This window comes from Cricetulus griseus (genome assembly GCF_003668045.3).
Source record: "Cricetulus griseus strain 17A/GY chromosome 1 unlocalized genomic scaffold, alternate assembly CriGri-PICRH-1.0 chr1_0, whole genome shotgun sequence".
Lineage (NCBI taxonomy): Eukaryota > Metazoa > Chordata > Mammalia > Rodentia > Cricetidae > Cricetulus > Cricetulus griseus.
In genome coordinates, this window is record NW_023276806.1 from 92,911,110 (window position 1) to 92,928,957 (window position 17,848).

The 17,848-nt window shown below is 41.7% G+C and overlaps 1 protein-coding gene across 1 annotated transcript in view; it reads left to right on the forward strand.

Annotated features, from left to right (window-relative positions):
- The first annotated feature begins 3,395 nt into the window (after window positions 1–3,395).
- Erich6 (glutamate rich 6) overlaps window positions 3,396–17,848 on the forward strand; it is a 28,321-nt gene continuing 13,868 nt past the window's right edge. The window contains exons 1-7 of the mRNA XM_035451698.1: window positions 3,396–3,480; window positions 5,016–5,078; window positions 5,447–5,502; window positions 5,595–5,711; window positions 8,714–8,824; window positions 16,385–16,542; window positions 17,394–17,467. Coding sequence (XP_035307589.1) covers window positions 3,399–3,480; window positions 5,016–5,078; window positions 5,447–5,502; window positions 5,595–5,711; window positions 8,714–8,824; window positions 16,385–16,542; window positions 17,394–17,467 — 661 coding nt within the window. The 5' untranslated portion in view covers window positions 3,396–3,398. The remainder of the gene's footprint in view (window positions 3,481–5,015; window positions 5,079–5,446; window positions 5,503–5,594; window positions 5,712–8,713; window positions 8,825–16,384; window positions 16,543–17,393; window positions 17,468–17,848) is intronic.

Consider the following 17,848-nt stretch of genomic DNA (forward strand, 5'->3'; position numbering starts at 1 on the left):
AAAGGAGAACAAGGAGCCTTTCTGGCTGGCTATTGCAAGGTCATTTCTTTCTTTCTTTCTTTCTTTCTTTCTTTTTTTCAAGACAGGGTTTCTCTGTGTAACTTTGGAGCCTATCCTGGCACTTGCTCTGGAAACCAGGCTGGCCTCGAACTCACAGAGATCCACCTGCCTCTGCCTCCCGAGTGCTGGGATTAAAGGCGTGCACCACCAACACCTGGCTCCAAGGTCATTTCTTCACTTACTGTGATGACAGCATCCATTCCCTCCTTTCTATTTTTGGTTGCATGAAGATAGAAGTCTCTGTGTCCTCTGCTCTGGTCTTCCTTTGACCTTTGACATTTCCTTCCTTTTTTTTTTTTTTTTTTTTTTTTTCTAGTAAGATCTTCAAAAGGAAAGGGGGCAGGGTTGTGTATTGAGCTGCTGCTTTGCCCTGGTTTTCAGTTATGTGATTTTAGTCCATGGGAAGCTCTCTTTTCCAGACAAGATTCTTGTGCCTCATAAATCTTTCTAAGAAGATATTTTAAAAATTAAACACACACACACAAATTTCAAAGTATTCTTTACTGAATTTGGTGAGATTATGGGTGCATTTTTTTTTTAGTTTTTTATTTTTTATATATTTGAATTACAAACAAGATTGAATTACATGACAATCCCAGTTCTCCTCTCCTTCCCTTCCTCTATGGGTGCATTTTTTTAATGCCCTAAAAATGTGACCAACATCAGTTCAACTTCTATTTTCAATTGACTGACTGCTATTCTCACTGAAAGGCAGTTTGTGGTGGTTTAAGTGAGAATGTCCCTCCCCACCCCATAGGCTCACATATTTGAATACTTTGTCAGCAAGGAGTGAAACTGTTTGAGAAAAATTAGAAGGATTAGGAGGTATGGCCTTGTTGGGGTAGATGTGGCCTTGTTGAAGGAAGTATGTCAATGGAGATGGGATTTGAGATTTCAAAAGTCCATATCAGGCCCAATCTCTCTCTCTCTCTCTCTCTCTCTCTCTCTCTCTCTCTCTCTCTCTCTCTTTCTTCTCTCTGTGTGTCTCCTCTCTCCTGTCCTCTCTGTCTCTCTTCTCTCTGTGCCTGTCTCTGTCTGTCTCTCTGTCTCTATCTGTGTGTGTGTGTGTGTGTGTGTGTCTGTGTGTGTGTGTCTGTGTGTGTGTCTGTCTGTCTGCCTTTCTCTCTCTTTCCCCTGAAGATCAAGATGTAAAGGTCTCAGCTACTGCTCTGGCACTATGTCTACTTCCCACCATGATGATCATGGACTAACAAAACTGTAAGCAAGCTCCCAATTAAGAGTTGTCTTGGTCATGATGTCTCTTTACAACAATGGAATAATAACTAAGACACAGATGGAACTGACAAAGCAAGTTTTGGATCAAGAAAAAAATCGTTCTTACTTTTGTAGGTGTCCCTTCGTCTCTATGGGCCTCCATTTCCTTGCCAGTGAAAAGGAAATACTAAGGCTTTGATTAGCTTTTGTGAAGGTAATCAAAATTACTTTCTGCAATGTGAATTCTGTGGCCATCCTCATTCATGAACTTTTTAGGTGGAAGATAAATGAGGATGGCCACAGAATTCACGTTGCAGAATTCACTTTGTAGGTAGGAATGAATACTGCTTTGCCTGTGATATTTTGATTGCCTTCACAAAAGAGTAAGGAAGGCAAGTACACTTAAACGGAAAAAAAAAATGTATTCATTTTTGTTAGCTATTGCACTGAGAGGGAAATACACAGTAAATGTCCAGGGATTTCCTTCTCATGTTGCTTTACTGGTAGTCCCTGCAGCTTGTCTCTCAGGAAGGTTAGATAAACAAGATTGCCTGGGAGATTTACCCAAGCGGCCTCCACAGAGGAGTTCTTTGCCTATTCCAGGACACAGTCACTTCAGAACTGAAAAACAAAAGCACTTCACTGATGCAATGTACCAGGAAACTAAGTGTCATAAAGATAGGTGAAGACACAGTTGAACTGGGTAGCAAAGTAACAATGTACTAACTGAAACAAATGTTGTTTGATCATTTTAGAAGATAACAATCATTTAATTAAATGCAAAGAAGCAAGGGAGATTGAAAAGCACTGTTTACTTGGCACTCTAGAGATAACCTACTTCCCTAACATGTCAGTGATTGTTCAAATAACTGATCAAACTACTCAGAGAAGGAACAGAGTTTCTTAATTACAGTGCATTTGCCTTAAGATCCGCACCTTTGTAGAAGGTTTGTATAATTTCTTAGCATTCAAGTGGAAAAGGCAGGCAAATCTCCAAGCTCAACACCAGCTTGGTCTATGGAACAAGTTGCATGACAGCCAGGCTGTACAGAGAAACCCTGTCTTGAAAAACAAACTAAAAACTGCATAATTTGTGTGTGCACACATGTGTGTGCAGTATGTGTATGCATGTTTGTGTGCAGGTGCAGTCATGCCTGTGTGAGCATGTGGGGCCAGAGGTATCTTTCTTTATTGCTTTCTTTATTCCTTTGTTTTTTCTTGGATAGTCTCTCGCTGAAGCTGCAGTACCACAGTGCCTACACTGTCTGGCCAGCAAGCCCAGTCTTGTATTACTTTAAACTAAATAAAACAAGCACTTTGTGAGAATTTAAATTTATGTAAATGTTTAAATGTGCTCATCACTAGCACAAGCAACAAGTATCCCACATATGCGCAGATACAATTTGAGTCAATACCTACAGGGAAAAGATGACTTTAGAAACCTCTAGGATCTAGAAGGTGTCAGGTTTGAGCTGGGCCTACTCAGGCTACATTCACCTACAGCAATCTCTTTCTTAGCCTCACAGCTGCTGTGAAAGAAACACCGGGCACTCTCCTCTAGCTGTCTATGAGTCTGTAACCCTCGCTTCCTCAGAAAACGGTTAACATACACCATAAGCACCCAGGAGTGACAGGTCACATTTTTTATGATGGACAGTCACTGAAAGGCCATGTTGTTCCCACTTTCTGCCATTGTTGGGAATCAGAGACAGCCAATCTGTGCTATCATCAACTTGTCCACATCAAAGACATGTCATGGGGCCCTCCTCCCCTTTACCACTTTACCTCCTAGGCCTGAACTCTCATGAGAACTCTCACCATGCCTGTCCATCTATGGCATTAAATAGCTCCTAATAAAATTCCTAGCCAAAAGGTCAGTCCTCCTCACTGTCCCTCATGGACCTCAAATCTGAGGACTTTCAGGAAGACTTTCCAAAGAATTGATTTGATCCACATGTCACGTTTAACTTTACTGAAAATATAAGAATGGAAGCAAATTCCAAGGAAAACATCAGAACTTTTGATGGCATATGTTATTCAACTAAAAATATACTATACAGAGTAGATTTGCTAGCAACCATATGTTATACTCAAACTAACATTGTGATTTAAATTTCAGAAGTATGTACCCAAGTTTGTATGAAACAGTTCAGATACAAACAGAAGAAAGTTGGCTTCAGCAAATTTCTGCTATTAAGGAGCCAAGTGAGTAGTTTGATTCCTGAGCCTTTGCTGGGGGATTGGGAAAGTTAACTATCGTGGAAGGACTGATGCTCTGTAAATAGACATCGGACAAATTTGTTAATCCCACCATGCATTAGCCACTTTATCTCTTAGTAAACTGATAGTGATACAGGAGTACTGCTCATCAAAATGAGATTAGGTATTTAAAATCATTGGCAGACAATATTTAATAAATGGCAATGTATTTATTCATCAAGAAATAATCTGCCATTAAGACAAGTATGGTGGCACTTATCTTTGATCCCAGTACTCAGAAAGTATAGGCAAGCAGATCTTTGTTAGTTCAAGGACAGCCTGGTTTACATAGTGAGTTCTAGGCCAGTCAAAGATACACAGTAAAACCCTGTCTTGAAAGAGAGAGAGACAGAGAGAGAGAGTTCTGTTATATTTCTGATATATATATATATATATATATATATATATCCTTATGTTTATTATAGAAATGACATATGCACTCTTTTTAAAAACTTTTCAAACCATCAATAAATAATATTAAAGCTATGGTTTAGGATGTATAGAGACTATGGAAGAGTGCCCATCTAGAATGCAAAAGGTGGTGGGTTCAACCCCCAGCACTATAAGAAAAAAAAAATAAAAGAAACATTTGACTTACCAGAAACCATGCAGATGGAAGGGTTTGTTTCAGCATACAGATTTTACAGTTCATTGTTTCAGGAAGTCAGGGAAGGAACTCAAGCAGCAACTCAGAGGGGAAACCATGGAGGAATGTCTTTTGCTGATTTATGCTTAGCTAGATTTCTTATCATAGCCCAGGACAGCCTGACCAGGCAAGGGAGCCTCCCACAGTGACAGCCCTACTACCTCAATTAGCAATCAAGACAACCCTCCATAGACATGCTGTGTTGGTTTGAATGAGAACACCCCCATAGGTCATATATTTAAATCCTTGGCCCCCAGTTGGTGGAACTATTTGGAAAGGATTAGGGAGTGTGGACTTGTTGGAGGAGGTGTGTCATGGGAGATAGGCTTTGTGGTTTCAAGATCTCCTACCATTCCCAATTGGGCCTCTCTGTTGCCTGCCTTCAGATAAGGCTGTAAACTCTCAGCTAATGTTCTATCTAGGACCATGTCTACGTGCCTGTGTCTATGCTCCCGCCATGATGGTCAAGGACTAAGTTTCTGAAACTGTAATAAATAAATTCTTTCTTCTGTAAGTTGCCTTGAGCATGGTGTCTTAGCCCAGCAATAAAAAAGTAATACACATGCCCACAGGTGAATCTGACCTATACAATCCCTCGATTGATACTCCTTTCTCAGGAGACTCTAGGCTGTGTCTAGTTGGCAGTTAAAGCTAACTAGGATGTTGACAAAGTGGCACCGGTGTGTGAAAAGCTATGTATTATAATCTAGGAAGAGGGGGGACATTTGAAAATGAAACAGGCACCTATTTTTCTATGATATATTTTCTATTTAACTTGTTTCTCCTTTTTCAAGATTGATGATAAATACATACACACTTTTTGTTTTGGTTTTAGGAAAAATAACATTCCCTGAAACAAAGGAAGAACGACCAGAATCTCCAGCTTCTAAATTAAGAGGTAAATGGATGTCTGTTTCCATCCCCTTTTGCTGGAAAAGACAAATTGTCAGGAAGGAAGGAACCAACCTGACTGGCACTGTGTTGAGAATGTATACAGATAGGCAGTGTAAATGAAGGGCTTGGGCTACATGTGTGCATGTGCATGCACGCATGTGTGTGTGTGTGTGTGTGTGTGTGTGTGTGTGTGCATGTGTGTGTGCACCTGTGCACATGTGTGTATATACATGTGTGCACATACATGCCTATTTGTGTTTCAGTATGATGGATTATGAGGTCAGGATGGAGGAGAATCTCTAGACTAGAGGAAAACAGAACACATAGCACAAAGGTTGCAATTTCCCATCTAAATCTATCCTTTCTCTTCAGGAAAGTGGGTAATTAATCCTGAGGAGCCCAAACTAAGTATTTTATGTGAGATGGAGGTGAGAGCTGTTTATCATAATAACTAATGCATTGTTCTTGTTGTAAAGTGACTTATTCAATCTTTAATTCTCTCTCTCCTCTTAACATTTAGTTTAATGACGAATTTGTAAGATTGTTTGAAGAGCCTCTAAGAACATTACCCAGTGTCGGGCCACCACCCATTCTATCATATAGAAAAGATCTTTCTTATCTGGACCGTAACCTCAAGGTGACTTCAGTTCATATGTTTTATTATTTCTGTAAAGGGCTATATGGGGCCACATAGCATTTGTTCAGTAGATGTGAATATATGTTAAAAGAATCAAAGCAAAGGGTTCCTTTATTTGGAAAAGCACTTGGGCTGGTTTCCTAAGTCTTTTTTTTCCCCCACAGGAGGTAACTTATTTATTAGATGTTTGCCATCACATCACTGTCTTATGCTTAGAAGACTTCCCTCAGACATATGGATAGCTAGTGCACCAACTGGAGTCCCTATAGTACTCTCCATGCTTTTATCAAACATTGGTGAAAATTCTCCCATCCTGGTTTCCCATGGGAGAGCAGTCTTAAGTGGTTGCTCTCATCCTGGTAGGTCGAGATGGGCCCCAGATATATGACCTCACTCTGAAAGAGGCATCCAAATCCTCTCTGGTCAGAGGTTGGTTCCGGACACACTGCAACATCTCTTGGCCTCGGGCCTGGTGGTTAGGTTCCTGGCTTCCCACACTCCAAATCATATCCATCAACCACTGCTTTGCTCTGAATGGTCCAACTACACTAACTCAAGTCTGGCCTGATGTCGTAAACCACCCCTCCAGCTGAATGAGGGTGTTGCTATGTACCTCTATGCTTCTGAGGTGTAAGTCTCCATGGCCAAATATGAGCTCCTCCTGGCTCCCATCTATGTATACCACAAAGGGGGCCTCAAAGTTTTCAGGCACCGTCCACCAGACATTCTCACCATTCATTTCCATCTTAAGTGCTCCCCCTACTTCAGGACAAGGCAAGTCCAAGCAACTGACTGGAGAAGGAAGCTCAGTTTCCTAAGTCTTAATAGCTGAGTTCTGTAAAACAAAAGAACCTCTGCCCTGGGGTTCCTGAGCGTAGAAGTCTGGATCCAGCTATCAACAGGACCACCACTGTAGTGAAACTCTCTTCACTTTTCTCTGCTTTAAGATGTGGCCATTATTGACTGGTAATTCCACCCTGCCAGTCTCTGCCTCAGTGTTCAGTGGTTTCTTGTCAGGCCCCTTGGTCCAAAGGTCCTTCTCTACTGACAACACCAGTAATACTAGATTAAAGCCTGTTCCAATAACTTCATTCTAACTCAGTGACCTTCATAAAGACCAAATAGAGTCACATTTCCCAGGTACCAGAAGTTAGATGTTCAACGCTTTTTTTTTTTTTTTTTTTTTTTTTGGTTTTTCGAGACAGGGTTTCTCTGTGGTTTTGGAGGCTGTCCTGGAACTAGCTCTTGTAGACCAGGCTGGCTCGAACTCACAGAGAACCACCTACCTCTGCCTCCCGAGTGCTGGGATTAAAGGCATGCGCCACCAACGCCCAGCGTTCAACGCATCTTGTAGGAAGACACAACTCAGCTAACAGTGATCACAGAGTGAATACAGGTGAACCTTTGCCATATTTAATGACATAAAAGAACCAGTTAATGCCCGTGTTTGCAAATCTAAAGGTTCCATTAGTAATTCCAATGAGCCAGGGCACACCTTGCACACCAGAGCGGTGAAGGAATGGCTTCTTCTCCAGGGAGATATCCTGGACAAGGCCGGATCCTCTGGCTCTGGAGGCAGACATTGCAGGTAGCATCAACATTAGATGTGTTAACATTAGTTCAGGAGTGGTAGCAGCTGGCCTATCTAACCCTCCTCTCCATACCCTCTTCATGTGAAGATTCCAGTGCCGTTCAGGGTCTTTCAAAGAATCTCCATTTTGCTTCATTTTCAGGTGAAGGAATAAAAGAATCACTGCCAAGTCTCTTGTATAGAAATAGTCATCATTTCATAGTGGTCCTGTGTTTTGTTTTGTTTTTTGTTTTTTGTTTTGCCAGCATCTCTCCACTGTGAGACATTGCCCACCAGCACTCTGCTTTTGATGGTGCATCAAGCTTATCGTGGGGTGGTTTTGACAGCCTATAGACGTCTTTACTCGAGTGACCTATCCCCTGCTGCAATAGCTAACTCAGTCACCTTTATAACTGGCTACTTGGCCTGTCTCAGAGGATAGTTTAGATGGTAAATACAGATGTGCTAGTGTTGCGTCTTTTCCTAGAGGGTTTTTGTGAGGCTCAGCTACTCACCTGCTCAGGATCCCCTGCAATCATAGTTGTAACAAATTACCAACATGGTGAATGTGAGCTCTGCCTCACAAGCTCATGTATTTAGAAACCTGGTCCCTAGCTGGGGATGCTGATCCAGAAGGCTGTGGAATCTTTAGGAGGTGGAGCCTTGCTGGAGGGAATGGGTCACTAGGGGTGGGTCTTGTGGGTCACATACACTGTCCCCTTCAGGCCCTGGCTGTCTGCTATCTGACTGCTAAAGTAATGTAACCAGCCATTTCACATTCCAGTTGCCACAGCCACAAACTACTACTGCCAACACATCTTCACTGCTGTGATAGACCGTATTCTCTAAGCCATGAGCCAGAAGGAAACCCTTCCTCATTTAAGTGGTTTCTGCCAAGTATTCTTTCTCAGTGACATGAAAGTAGCCAACACCTATGCAATAACACAAGGCTTCTTCTTCCTAGTTCTTACAGGCAAAGGTAACATATCCAAACACCTGAGACTGTTCTGTACCTACCTGTAGCTACTACATACTACATATTTCTGTCCCTTCCAGAGGACTCTGAGGCTTTCTTCTTATACTCACACAGCTCCAAGGCTCTTGGTTCTGCTCTTATGAATTGTACCGGAGAGCAGAACCCAAAATGCATCTCAAACTCTTAAACTCCTAATTCTCTTCTGGCCCTTGAGTGGAAGTGATGTTGAATGCTAGACTATACAGATCTTGCTGGCTTGATCCCTTCAGCTACAAGATCTCAGACCCTTAAAAGCTCCCAAGTATTTCTGTGACAAGTGTTCTCAGATAAGTTGGCATGTCCCCCATTGCCTCTGTTGCCTTGCTAGATGCTCACTGCCCACAACCCATTCCCCCTAAGCCTGCTGGGCCTTGGGGGACTTCAAGTTCTTTCTCTTTTTCTCCCTTTTCTCTGAAGGATGAAGAGGAGTCCATACTCATGTGTGAATTTTGTGGAAGTGAGCTACAATCATTCCTTTCTGATGTGGACATTTTCTCTGACAACACTCACCCTGAACTTAAAAAGCATGTAAGTCAGTTTGAAATCAAACTTGACAGAGGCAGTTGTGTTACTTTTTAACATTTGTAGTATTTCCCCTGCTTCTTTCTCTTATATAATTTTTCTTAAAGATTGTGTGTTAGCCATCAAGAAAATGTCAGTCACAACCATCACATTCACTAGGACAGCTATAATTTAAAAGACTGATAATAAGTGTTCACAAAGCTGTGGAGAAGCTAACATTATGGCTAGCCTGGTATTGTGGCATACGTGTTATCCCAGAACACAAGATGGAAATAAGAAGGTTGAAGGCTTGAGGCCATTTTGGTATACAAAAGGCCCTGGAGAAGGGTGGGATAAAGAGAGGGAGGGAGAGAGGGAGGGAGGGAGAAACTGCTAACAAACTTTCAGTTCTGTGGTCATTCAAGAAGTGTCATAAAAGAGATGAGTTTTTGTCCCCCAGTAATAGGTTTCTCCACTCACACAGTAAGCCAGATCAAACTGAACTGAAAAAGTATGATGACAGGTATATTTGAGCAAAGCAACTCCCAGGCAGATTCTCTAGTCCCAGAGATTGAGGCCAGAGAAGCTGCACCCCCAAACTGAAACAGGGAGGTTATATAGCCTGTAGGGGAGGGGTGATGTTCACCACAAGCTGGGTTTGTGCCCAAGTATTGTCAAAAGCTGGAATGCTTAGGCAGGGACTTTGGCTGTTTGCTGCAACTGGAGAAGAAGTTGCAATAGTCCCCAGGAATGTGGAACCCGGCTTTTGGGCACCTTTTTTGTTGTTGTTGTTGTAGAGTCTCTGAGAGGGCGGGGTTTGGGGAGGGGTGGGTGATGGGGCTTTCTGGATCATGCAGGGGCAAGCTGGAGGCTCCAACTGAATAATCCAACCTTTTTGGTTATATTGGCACTGGTTCAAATCTGGCTACTTCCTGTTGGCATGGGACAACGTGAGGAGGGGGCAGTTGGGAGTTGGTGGGCTCATGTTCACAGGAGGTATGGATGAAGAAGCATTCAGTTAACTGTCATCCTGGAGACCTAACAAATCCATTCCTGGAAGAAGCAGAGAAGGCAAAATTACTAAGAGAAAAGAATAGATTATTAACACTGGCCCTATGAGCAGGGATACCCATGGAAAGTGTGGAGATTGCCAAAAAGAATGGAACAGAGAGGTGCCCTGGTGGTATTGGCAAAGTTCTTCAGACAAATTGTGGAATGACTCAATAATAGTTTTAATCAGGCCACATTTTCTGATACAGTAGCAGCACTCTCCCCAGAAACAAACAAGTGTGTATAAAACAGCTGGGACAGATTTACTCCTTGGTGTCATAGCAAAGGCTATGGCATTGGGTTAAAAGGTATGAACATTTTTCCTTTGTCTAGAGAGCCTGGCTTTAGCCCAATGAAACACACCTTTAAGTCTGTACTTAGAAGGCAACCCAGAGGAAATTTAAAATCTTGAGCTTGTGACTGAATAGGAAGTAGTCAGTGATCTTTCAGTTTTTCAGAACTTTGTTTATCAGTGCTAAAACTCTGAACCCCAGAAATCCCAGGGGAACAACAGCATAAGAAAGGGACAGAAGTTCAAAACATATTTCCACACCTTAGACCATTTACTTATACCTTTACAGCTTGCATTTATACATATTAAATCATTTTCTGTGTTCCTTTAGTGAAAAGTTACCTCTGAAACCTGTTTGTACTTTATAATGAAGCCTGTGAACAAGGCAAATGTGTTCTTTTTAAACAAGAAATTTAACCAATGAACTACCAAGGTGGTGTAGCCTTTGGTGGAGGAGTGGGCTGTTAAATTGTCAAAACTATCACTAGCCTATTCATCAAACACCTTCAAATCTGAGAACGATAAATTTTACCTGAGCAAGCAGAAGTACAGACCAAGCAACTTCCCCGAATCTATTAAAAATGACCGACACTTACTGGCTACCTAGACAGCTACCCCAAGTTCCTCCATGGTCGTTTGGGGACAGAGGTCCCAGGGCAGCATCGGTCTTCAGCTGCCAGGCCCAGAAGATCTGACAGACCTTCTTGTTGAGTAGGAAGTTGGGGGGCAGCAGCCTACCTTGTCTAGGAAAATAGAGCAATCAATTCCCAGTGTCCTGTATGTCCACAGTCTGGACAGGGCCTTGACAGTGGTTGAGGTGAAAGGCAGTTTTTTCCACCCTGTGGCTGGTTTTGTCACATTTAAAGCAAGCTCCAGGTGGAGCACCTCTGCATCCATGCCTTTTCACCCATCCAGGAGACAGGGGTATGACAAGGAGCCAGCCTATCATGAAAAGCTTTTTTATTAAACATATTAAATGTCATGTTCTCAGATCTCTGAAGCATTTGAGGACCATTATCTGTTAAGTATGTCTAAGCTAGACAGACGTTGCTTGTTTATAGTTACTTGTTTTTAGGCTGAACTTTGAGAACATACATGTAAGCTCAATTTGAACATATCAAAGATGTTGATCCTTTATGAGGTGACAGAATTTAACTTGCAAGTCTTATAAGAATGGATTTTATAGCTTTATATCTATTAAGTTTAGCCTGAAAAAAATAACAATTTCTGATTTGAAGCTCTTTTAATATCAAGATAAAACTTTTAGCTCGTAAACTTAGTCCACAGAGAGACTGGGAACTTTCCCAATCCTTTTATGGTACTCCATTACAGAACACAACAGTTTTCTGTACGATTTAGTTTACCAAACTAGCTACAGCTTAACAATATTAGTAAAAGTAAGGAAATTAGACCTGCATTCCTAAATCAGTCTCTGTTAGTCTGAACAGAACTTAAGTAAAGAGAGACCCTTTGCCAGACTATATGGGTCACCATCCTGCATCATAAGATAGGAATACCTCTGTCTCTGGTCTTTAGCTGTGGCCCAAAGTTTTAGCTTTTTATTTATCTATCTATTAAGATCATACATTAACAAAGGTATTGTAATAAAATGTCTTATAAATTTTAAAATATCCCATAGCCTTATAAGTTTAAGCATTTTAAAACTATTTCCTAAAAAATATCAGGTTTAAACTTTCTGTAAAACTCTAAAATTTTCTTTTAAAGAAGTTTAAGATCTTTCAACTGTGTGACCTGATAATACCCAACTAAGGTACCTTTTTATTTTAAGAATGAAGACATAGAACACTACCATAATTTGTAGAAGGCAAGACCAAGTTTCAACAGTGTAAACAATTCAGTATCTCCTAAAATCAATACCAAATGGATTACAAAATTGCAAAATCTGACTGCCAGAAAGATACATCCCAGTATGTGCATGCACACTGGTCCAGCTTTATTAAACCAACATTGTTTTATATCCTATCTTTCATAAAACCTGTTTTTAGGACAGGATAGGAATTACCATAGAAAACTCCATCCTAATTCAAATTGTCTTAGGAGACCTGTTGTCTTCTTGGTAGGTGAGTGGTGGTGAAGATGGTGGTGAAGTCACATGACATCCTTCTTCTCCAACCCTAGACAAAATGGCGACTGCCCATGTGACTACACTTAAGATTGTGGCAAATCACGTGCTGTTTCCCAGAACAGCTCCAAATTGGAGTTACAAGTTTTAAGTTAATTTTTTGTTACAGATTTTTTTAACCATAAAAGTTGGGATACTCTTAGCTATTTTTAATAAAGTGAAACAGTTTAAAAACAACTTCAATATTATTTATAACTAAATGACATATGAATTTCTGTTATTACATCAGATTCAGTGGCCAGAAAGCTGAGAGAGGCAAATTCTGAGCCTAGGTAGGTAGCCAGTTGCAATAGTAACAGCCCGACTTTCACCAAGACACAAGGAAAATAGTGAACTCACACAACCAAAACCAGTCAGAAACAAACATGCAGTAATCACATACATTTATATTTTTAACTGAGCCTGACACAATTTTGTGTCGCTCTAAATCAACAAGAAGCCTTACAGGCACAGTGCGATCCATCCGTTTATGCATACAAAATAGACAAAACTTTTCTGGCAACAAGACAAACAAAACTTTCTGTGGGGAAACAGACTTTGTTACAAATTATATAAATTTTAAATAATGTGGAGGGAGAGAAAAAGGGTATCAAAGTAGAGCATTGTCAGGGTGGTCAGGCTGGCTACAAGGCAAGAGAAAACCAGGAGGGAGAAAAAAAGGGAGGTGTCCACGTGGGTCAGCACCGCCAAGCAGGAGCCACGTGGAATACAGCAGCCTAGAGCTTATGCTATGGATCAGATATGCATCTGAAGGGCACTCAGAAAGCCAGGGAGATGTACCCCCCCCAAAAAAAATGCACCATGTGCTGCCAGCACTGGTCAATAGAAAGTATGTGACTCTTCTCCGTGAGAGCACCTCACTGCACATGGGATAAGCAAAGCTTCAGAAGTTAAATGAATTGAGCTAGGAGATTGTGCCTCATTCACCCCATTCACCTGACCTCTTGCCACCTGACTACTTCTTTAAGTATGAGGACAATTTCATGCAGGGAAAACACTTCTACAACCAACAGAATGCAGAACATGCTTTCTAAGAGTTTGCTGAGCATGGGTCTTTATGCCACAGGGTTAAAACCAACTTATTTCTCATTGCAAAAGAAAAAAAAATGTGTTGATTGAAATAATTCCAATTTTGATTAATAAAGATGTGTTTGAGCCCAGTTACATAATTTAAAAGTTGTGGTTCAAAACTACAATCCCTTCTGCACCAACCTACATAGCTAGAAGCAATTTTCTTCCTAGATTTATACCCAAGAAAATGGGCAACATGTATCTATACAAAATTTGTAAACAAACATTCATAACACTTAATACACAAAAATGGAAACATGTATCGATACAATCAGTTATTATTCAGCCACACAAAATAGAACTTTTGATACGTGCCACAAGATGGATGAGGCCTGAAAACACTATGCTAAGTGAGAAGGCAAGTCACAAACTAGCAAATGTGGTTCCAAGGGACATGAAGTGTGAAAAACAGGCAGATGTGGTTAAGGGCTGGGGCTGGGGCTGGGGCTGGGGCATGGCTTGTAGTGCTTTCCTAGTATGCCCAAAGCCCTGGGTTTTATGCCAACTACCAAATAAGGGGGCATGTGCTAATCCAAAAGATGGAAGGAGAAAGACCACTGATCCAAGTCACCCTGGCCAAATTAATTAAAGCAAGATTTATTTGTGTACATGGGCTGATTCTGCCTTAGGCAGGGTTCAAGAAGTCAACACTGGATTGTGAGAAAGACATGGTTTTTAATAGCTCAGGGGGTAAGGGTTCCCAAATGGGGGATTTGATGGCAAAGTAGGTGGAGTTACAGTGTAAGACCCTCGGAAAGCTGAGGCTTCCAGAATCTTAGCCCAGGACAGCGGCCACCCCAATCACAGAATGGAGGCGAAAGCTTGATGCAAATTGCATGAGGCTTTATTGTAGTTTAACGAGCTAACCCCATGTTAGCTCGGGTCTTTGACCCACCCACCATGGCGGATGGCTAGCAAAGACAGTTTAAGCCGCTGCACACAGATCTTTATAGGGCAGCGTAAGGGGAGTGTCTAGGGGTATGCACAGGCTCAGGATTGGCGTGCCTCCAGGCTTGGAGGGTTTGCCCTGTGTTGATTGGTCAACTGGTTGTTATGGCCCATAGGCCCTCCCAGGGTGGTTGCTATGCTCTCTGAGTCATTGCTGTGCGCTTGTCTGTAAAGCACACCCAGAGCCATAAAGCATAGCGCCACCAGCTAACTTCTGATTGGTTCCTTGTCATGAGGCAGGCATCTGACTTTCTAGTGACTAACTTCTGATTGTTTCCTTGTCATGAGGTAGGCATCTGACTTTCTAGTTTCTAGGACAAGGTCATAGAAGCATGTGTTCGGCCATTATTGCTGCCAAAAGGGAAGCTGGTCCCTTCAACAGGAGCAGAGCATAAACATAACAAGTTAGTCATAACAACCTCCTGAAACTAAGACATGATTGCAGGGGTCATAACAACAGGAAGTCATAAGAAGGTAGTCATAGCTGGGTGTTGGTGGTGCACGCCTTTAATCCCAGCACTCGGGAGGCAGAGGCAGGCGAATCTCTGTGAGTTCGAGGCCAGCCTGGTCTCCAGAGTGAGTGCCAGGATAGGTTCCAAAGCTACATAGAGAAACCCTGTCTCAAAAATCCAAAAAAAAAAAAAAAAAGGTAGTCATAACAACCCTTTTGAAAGAAAGGTAGGGCTGTGTTGCGCAAATTCTCTTTGGTCTTAACAATAAAAACTCAAGAGTTAGCTATTAGGGGGTGAAAAATGAATGGTCAGAGATACAAAGCAGCCAACTACACTAGCTCTTACCTCTACCTCAGACTGAAGGGGCAATCCTGTACTTAGCCTGCCTCCTGAGACTGCACCCTCAGACTGCTTCAGACTAACTACTGCTCAGACTGCCCTGCCTCCTGTCTCCTCCCGTCTTATATTCATCTCTCTGCCCAGCCATATCCCTTTCTGTCTCCACCTCCTTAGTGCTGGGATTAAAGGCATGTCACTCCAAGTGCTGGGATTACCCTTATATGAGCTCTGTTTCTCTTTTAAAGACTGGATCAATTTCATGTAGCCCAGGGTGGCCTTAAACTAATAGACATCCATCTGCCTCTGTCTCCCAAGTACTGGAATTAAAGGTGTGCACCACCACTGCCTGGCCTTTATGGCTAACTAGTGTGGCTGCTGGGATTAAAGGTGTGTGCCACCACTGCCTGGATTCTCTGGCTAACTAGTGTGCCTAGCTTTGAACTCTGATCTTCAGGCAAGCTTTACTTGTTATAGCATAAACAAAATATCACCACAGGATTTCAAGACAGTTACTTGCTTTCTGAAACAAAGACATGATTACCATACCTGATTCAGGCAGTACAGAATCATTTGTAGTTAAGATTACAGGTGGACATAGATCATACATAGGAATGAAACTAGTTTGTCTTTACTATAAGATGGCTTTCTTTCTTTTTCTTTTTTTTTTTTTTTTTTTTTTTTTTTTTTTTTTTTTTTTTTTTGGTTTTTCGAGACAGGGTTTCTCTGTGTAGCTTTGGAGCCTATCCTGGCACTTGCTCTGGACACCAGGCTGGCCTCAAACTCACAGAGATCCACCTGCTTCTGCCTTCTGAGTGCTGGGAATTAAAGGCATGCACCACCAACGCCCGGCTCTATAAGATGGCTTTCAACCCTAACATGGAGGCAGGCTGGTTCTTCGCATGGTGACACACACAATATTCCCAGTGCTTGGGAGGTGGAGACAGATCACAAGCTCAAAGTCACCCTTGGCTTACATAGAAAGTAGACTGGGATACATGAGTTGCTGTCTCAAAAACAAAGGAAACAGATTAATGATTAGTTCTGATGAGGGGAGATGAATTCATGGGTACAGGTTTTATCTGAAATGACTGGTAATGGTTGCTCTGAAAATACTAAACACCAGAAGAAATAACTCTTTTAAGCAGATGAATTGTGTCACGGTGTGTAAACTTTATCTTGCCAAAACTACTAAGAAAAAAGAGTTATGGCCTCTTGCTATCCATACCTCATTGGTTTTGGGGTTTTACCCCTCTGATCCTCTTCAACCAGATCATAGCCTCTTTGTCTTTCAGGCCTACTGTTGTCCTGAATTAAAAAATCTTCTTGATTATATCAATGAGGAAAGGAACAATATCAAAAGCACTAAAACGGACTTAATCAGTATTAATCCTCATGCAGCACATGGCAGTGAAGTCGACAGACTCAAGGCAAAGGAAAAAGCCATGCAGAGGTAATGCAGGGCCCTGGTGCTGAGCCAAGAGAGGACATTGCTAACTAAAGAGCATCTCATAAAATGAACCTGATTTCTCAAAAATATGTAATTATGAGGATGTGTTTCTTCTTCTTCTTCTTCTTCTTCTTCTTCTTCTTCTTCTTCTTCTTCTTCTTCTTCTTCTTCTTCTCCCTCCTCCTCCTCCTCCTCCTCCTCCTCCTCCTCTTCCTCCTCCTCCTCCTCTTCCCCCTCCTCTTCCTCTTTTACTCCTTCTCCTCCTACTTCTTCTTCTTTGATTTTTCAAGACAGGGTTTTTCTGTGTAGCTTTGTAGACCAGGCTAGCCTCAAACTCACAGAGATCTGCCTGCCTCTGCCTCCCGAGTACTGGGATCAAAGGCGTACATCACACCCCTGCATGAGGATGTGTTTCTTATTTTTTTTTTAAAAAAGGGGGAGCTAAAGCAAGCTCATTATAATCCCTGGTTAATGTCATAAGATTCAAAAGTTCTAGGAAGAACTTCAGCAGTAGAATGCTTCCCTTGTGTACACAAGTCCCTGAATTGAATCCCGAGCACCACATATACAGATACTAAATAATAAAAGTAATAATGATGATGATGATATTAGAGACAGGAACCTAGTGAGCTCACCAATTTGAAGTAGAAATTGTCAATCATAAATTATTAGGGCAATTCAAAACTCCTATGCTAGAGAAATTTTTGCTATTGGCCCCCACACACATGCTCGATCCTATAAGATGGATTCATAAGCATAACAAAGGATGGTACTTGAACAGTTGAAATTTGTAGTACACTAATCCCACTTTCAACCACAATATAGATTTATGCTTGCTGGTTTTGATTTTGTAGAAAACAAGAACGTCAAATGGCCAGACATTTTGCAATAGTATCAAGTGAACCGAGCCCCCCGATACCTGAGGACGGTAAGGTTGTTGCTGTGGATGCTGCAGACATCAGAAAGCTTAGATGTTGGGTCAAGGCGTAAAACTGGCATATGTTAAAATAATACTGAAAATGTTCATTTGTAAGTATCATAAAGCATGTATCTGGTGAAATGGGTCAAGAAATCTGGGGTTTAGGCTCTCTGGCTTTAGAGTTCTTGGTCTCTGTTTCATCATTATTGGTTGAAATCAACTAGTGACAGCCTCAGAGCACTGCTTTGGAGTAGCTGAGCATTATCAAGTCTGTGTCTCTTGTGTTAGGAAACACAAATTGCACTCTTTTCTCAAACTTGGATGTGGAAAACTTGTCAAAAGACATCAGAATACTTTCTTCTTATACTCACCAGGGTTGGTCAGTGTGGG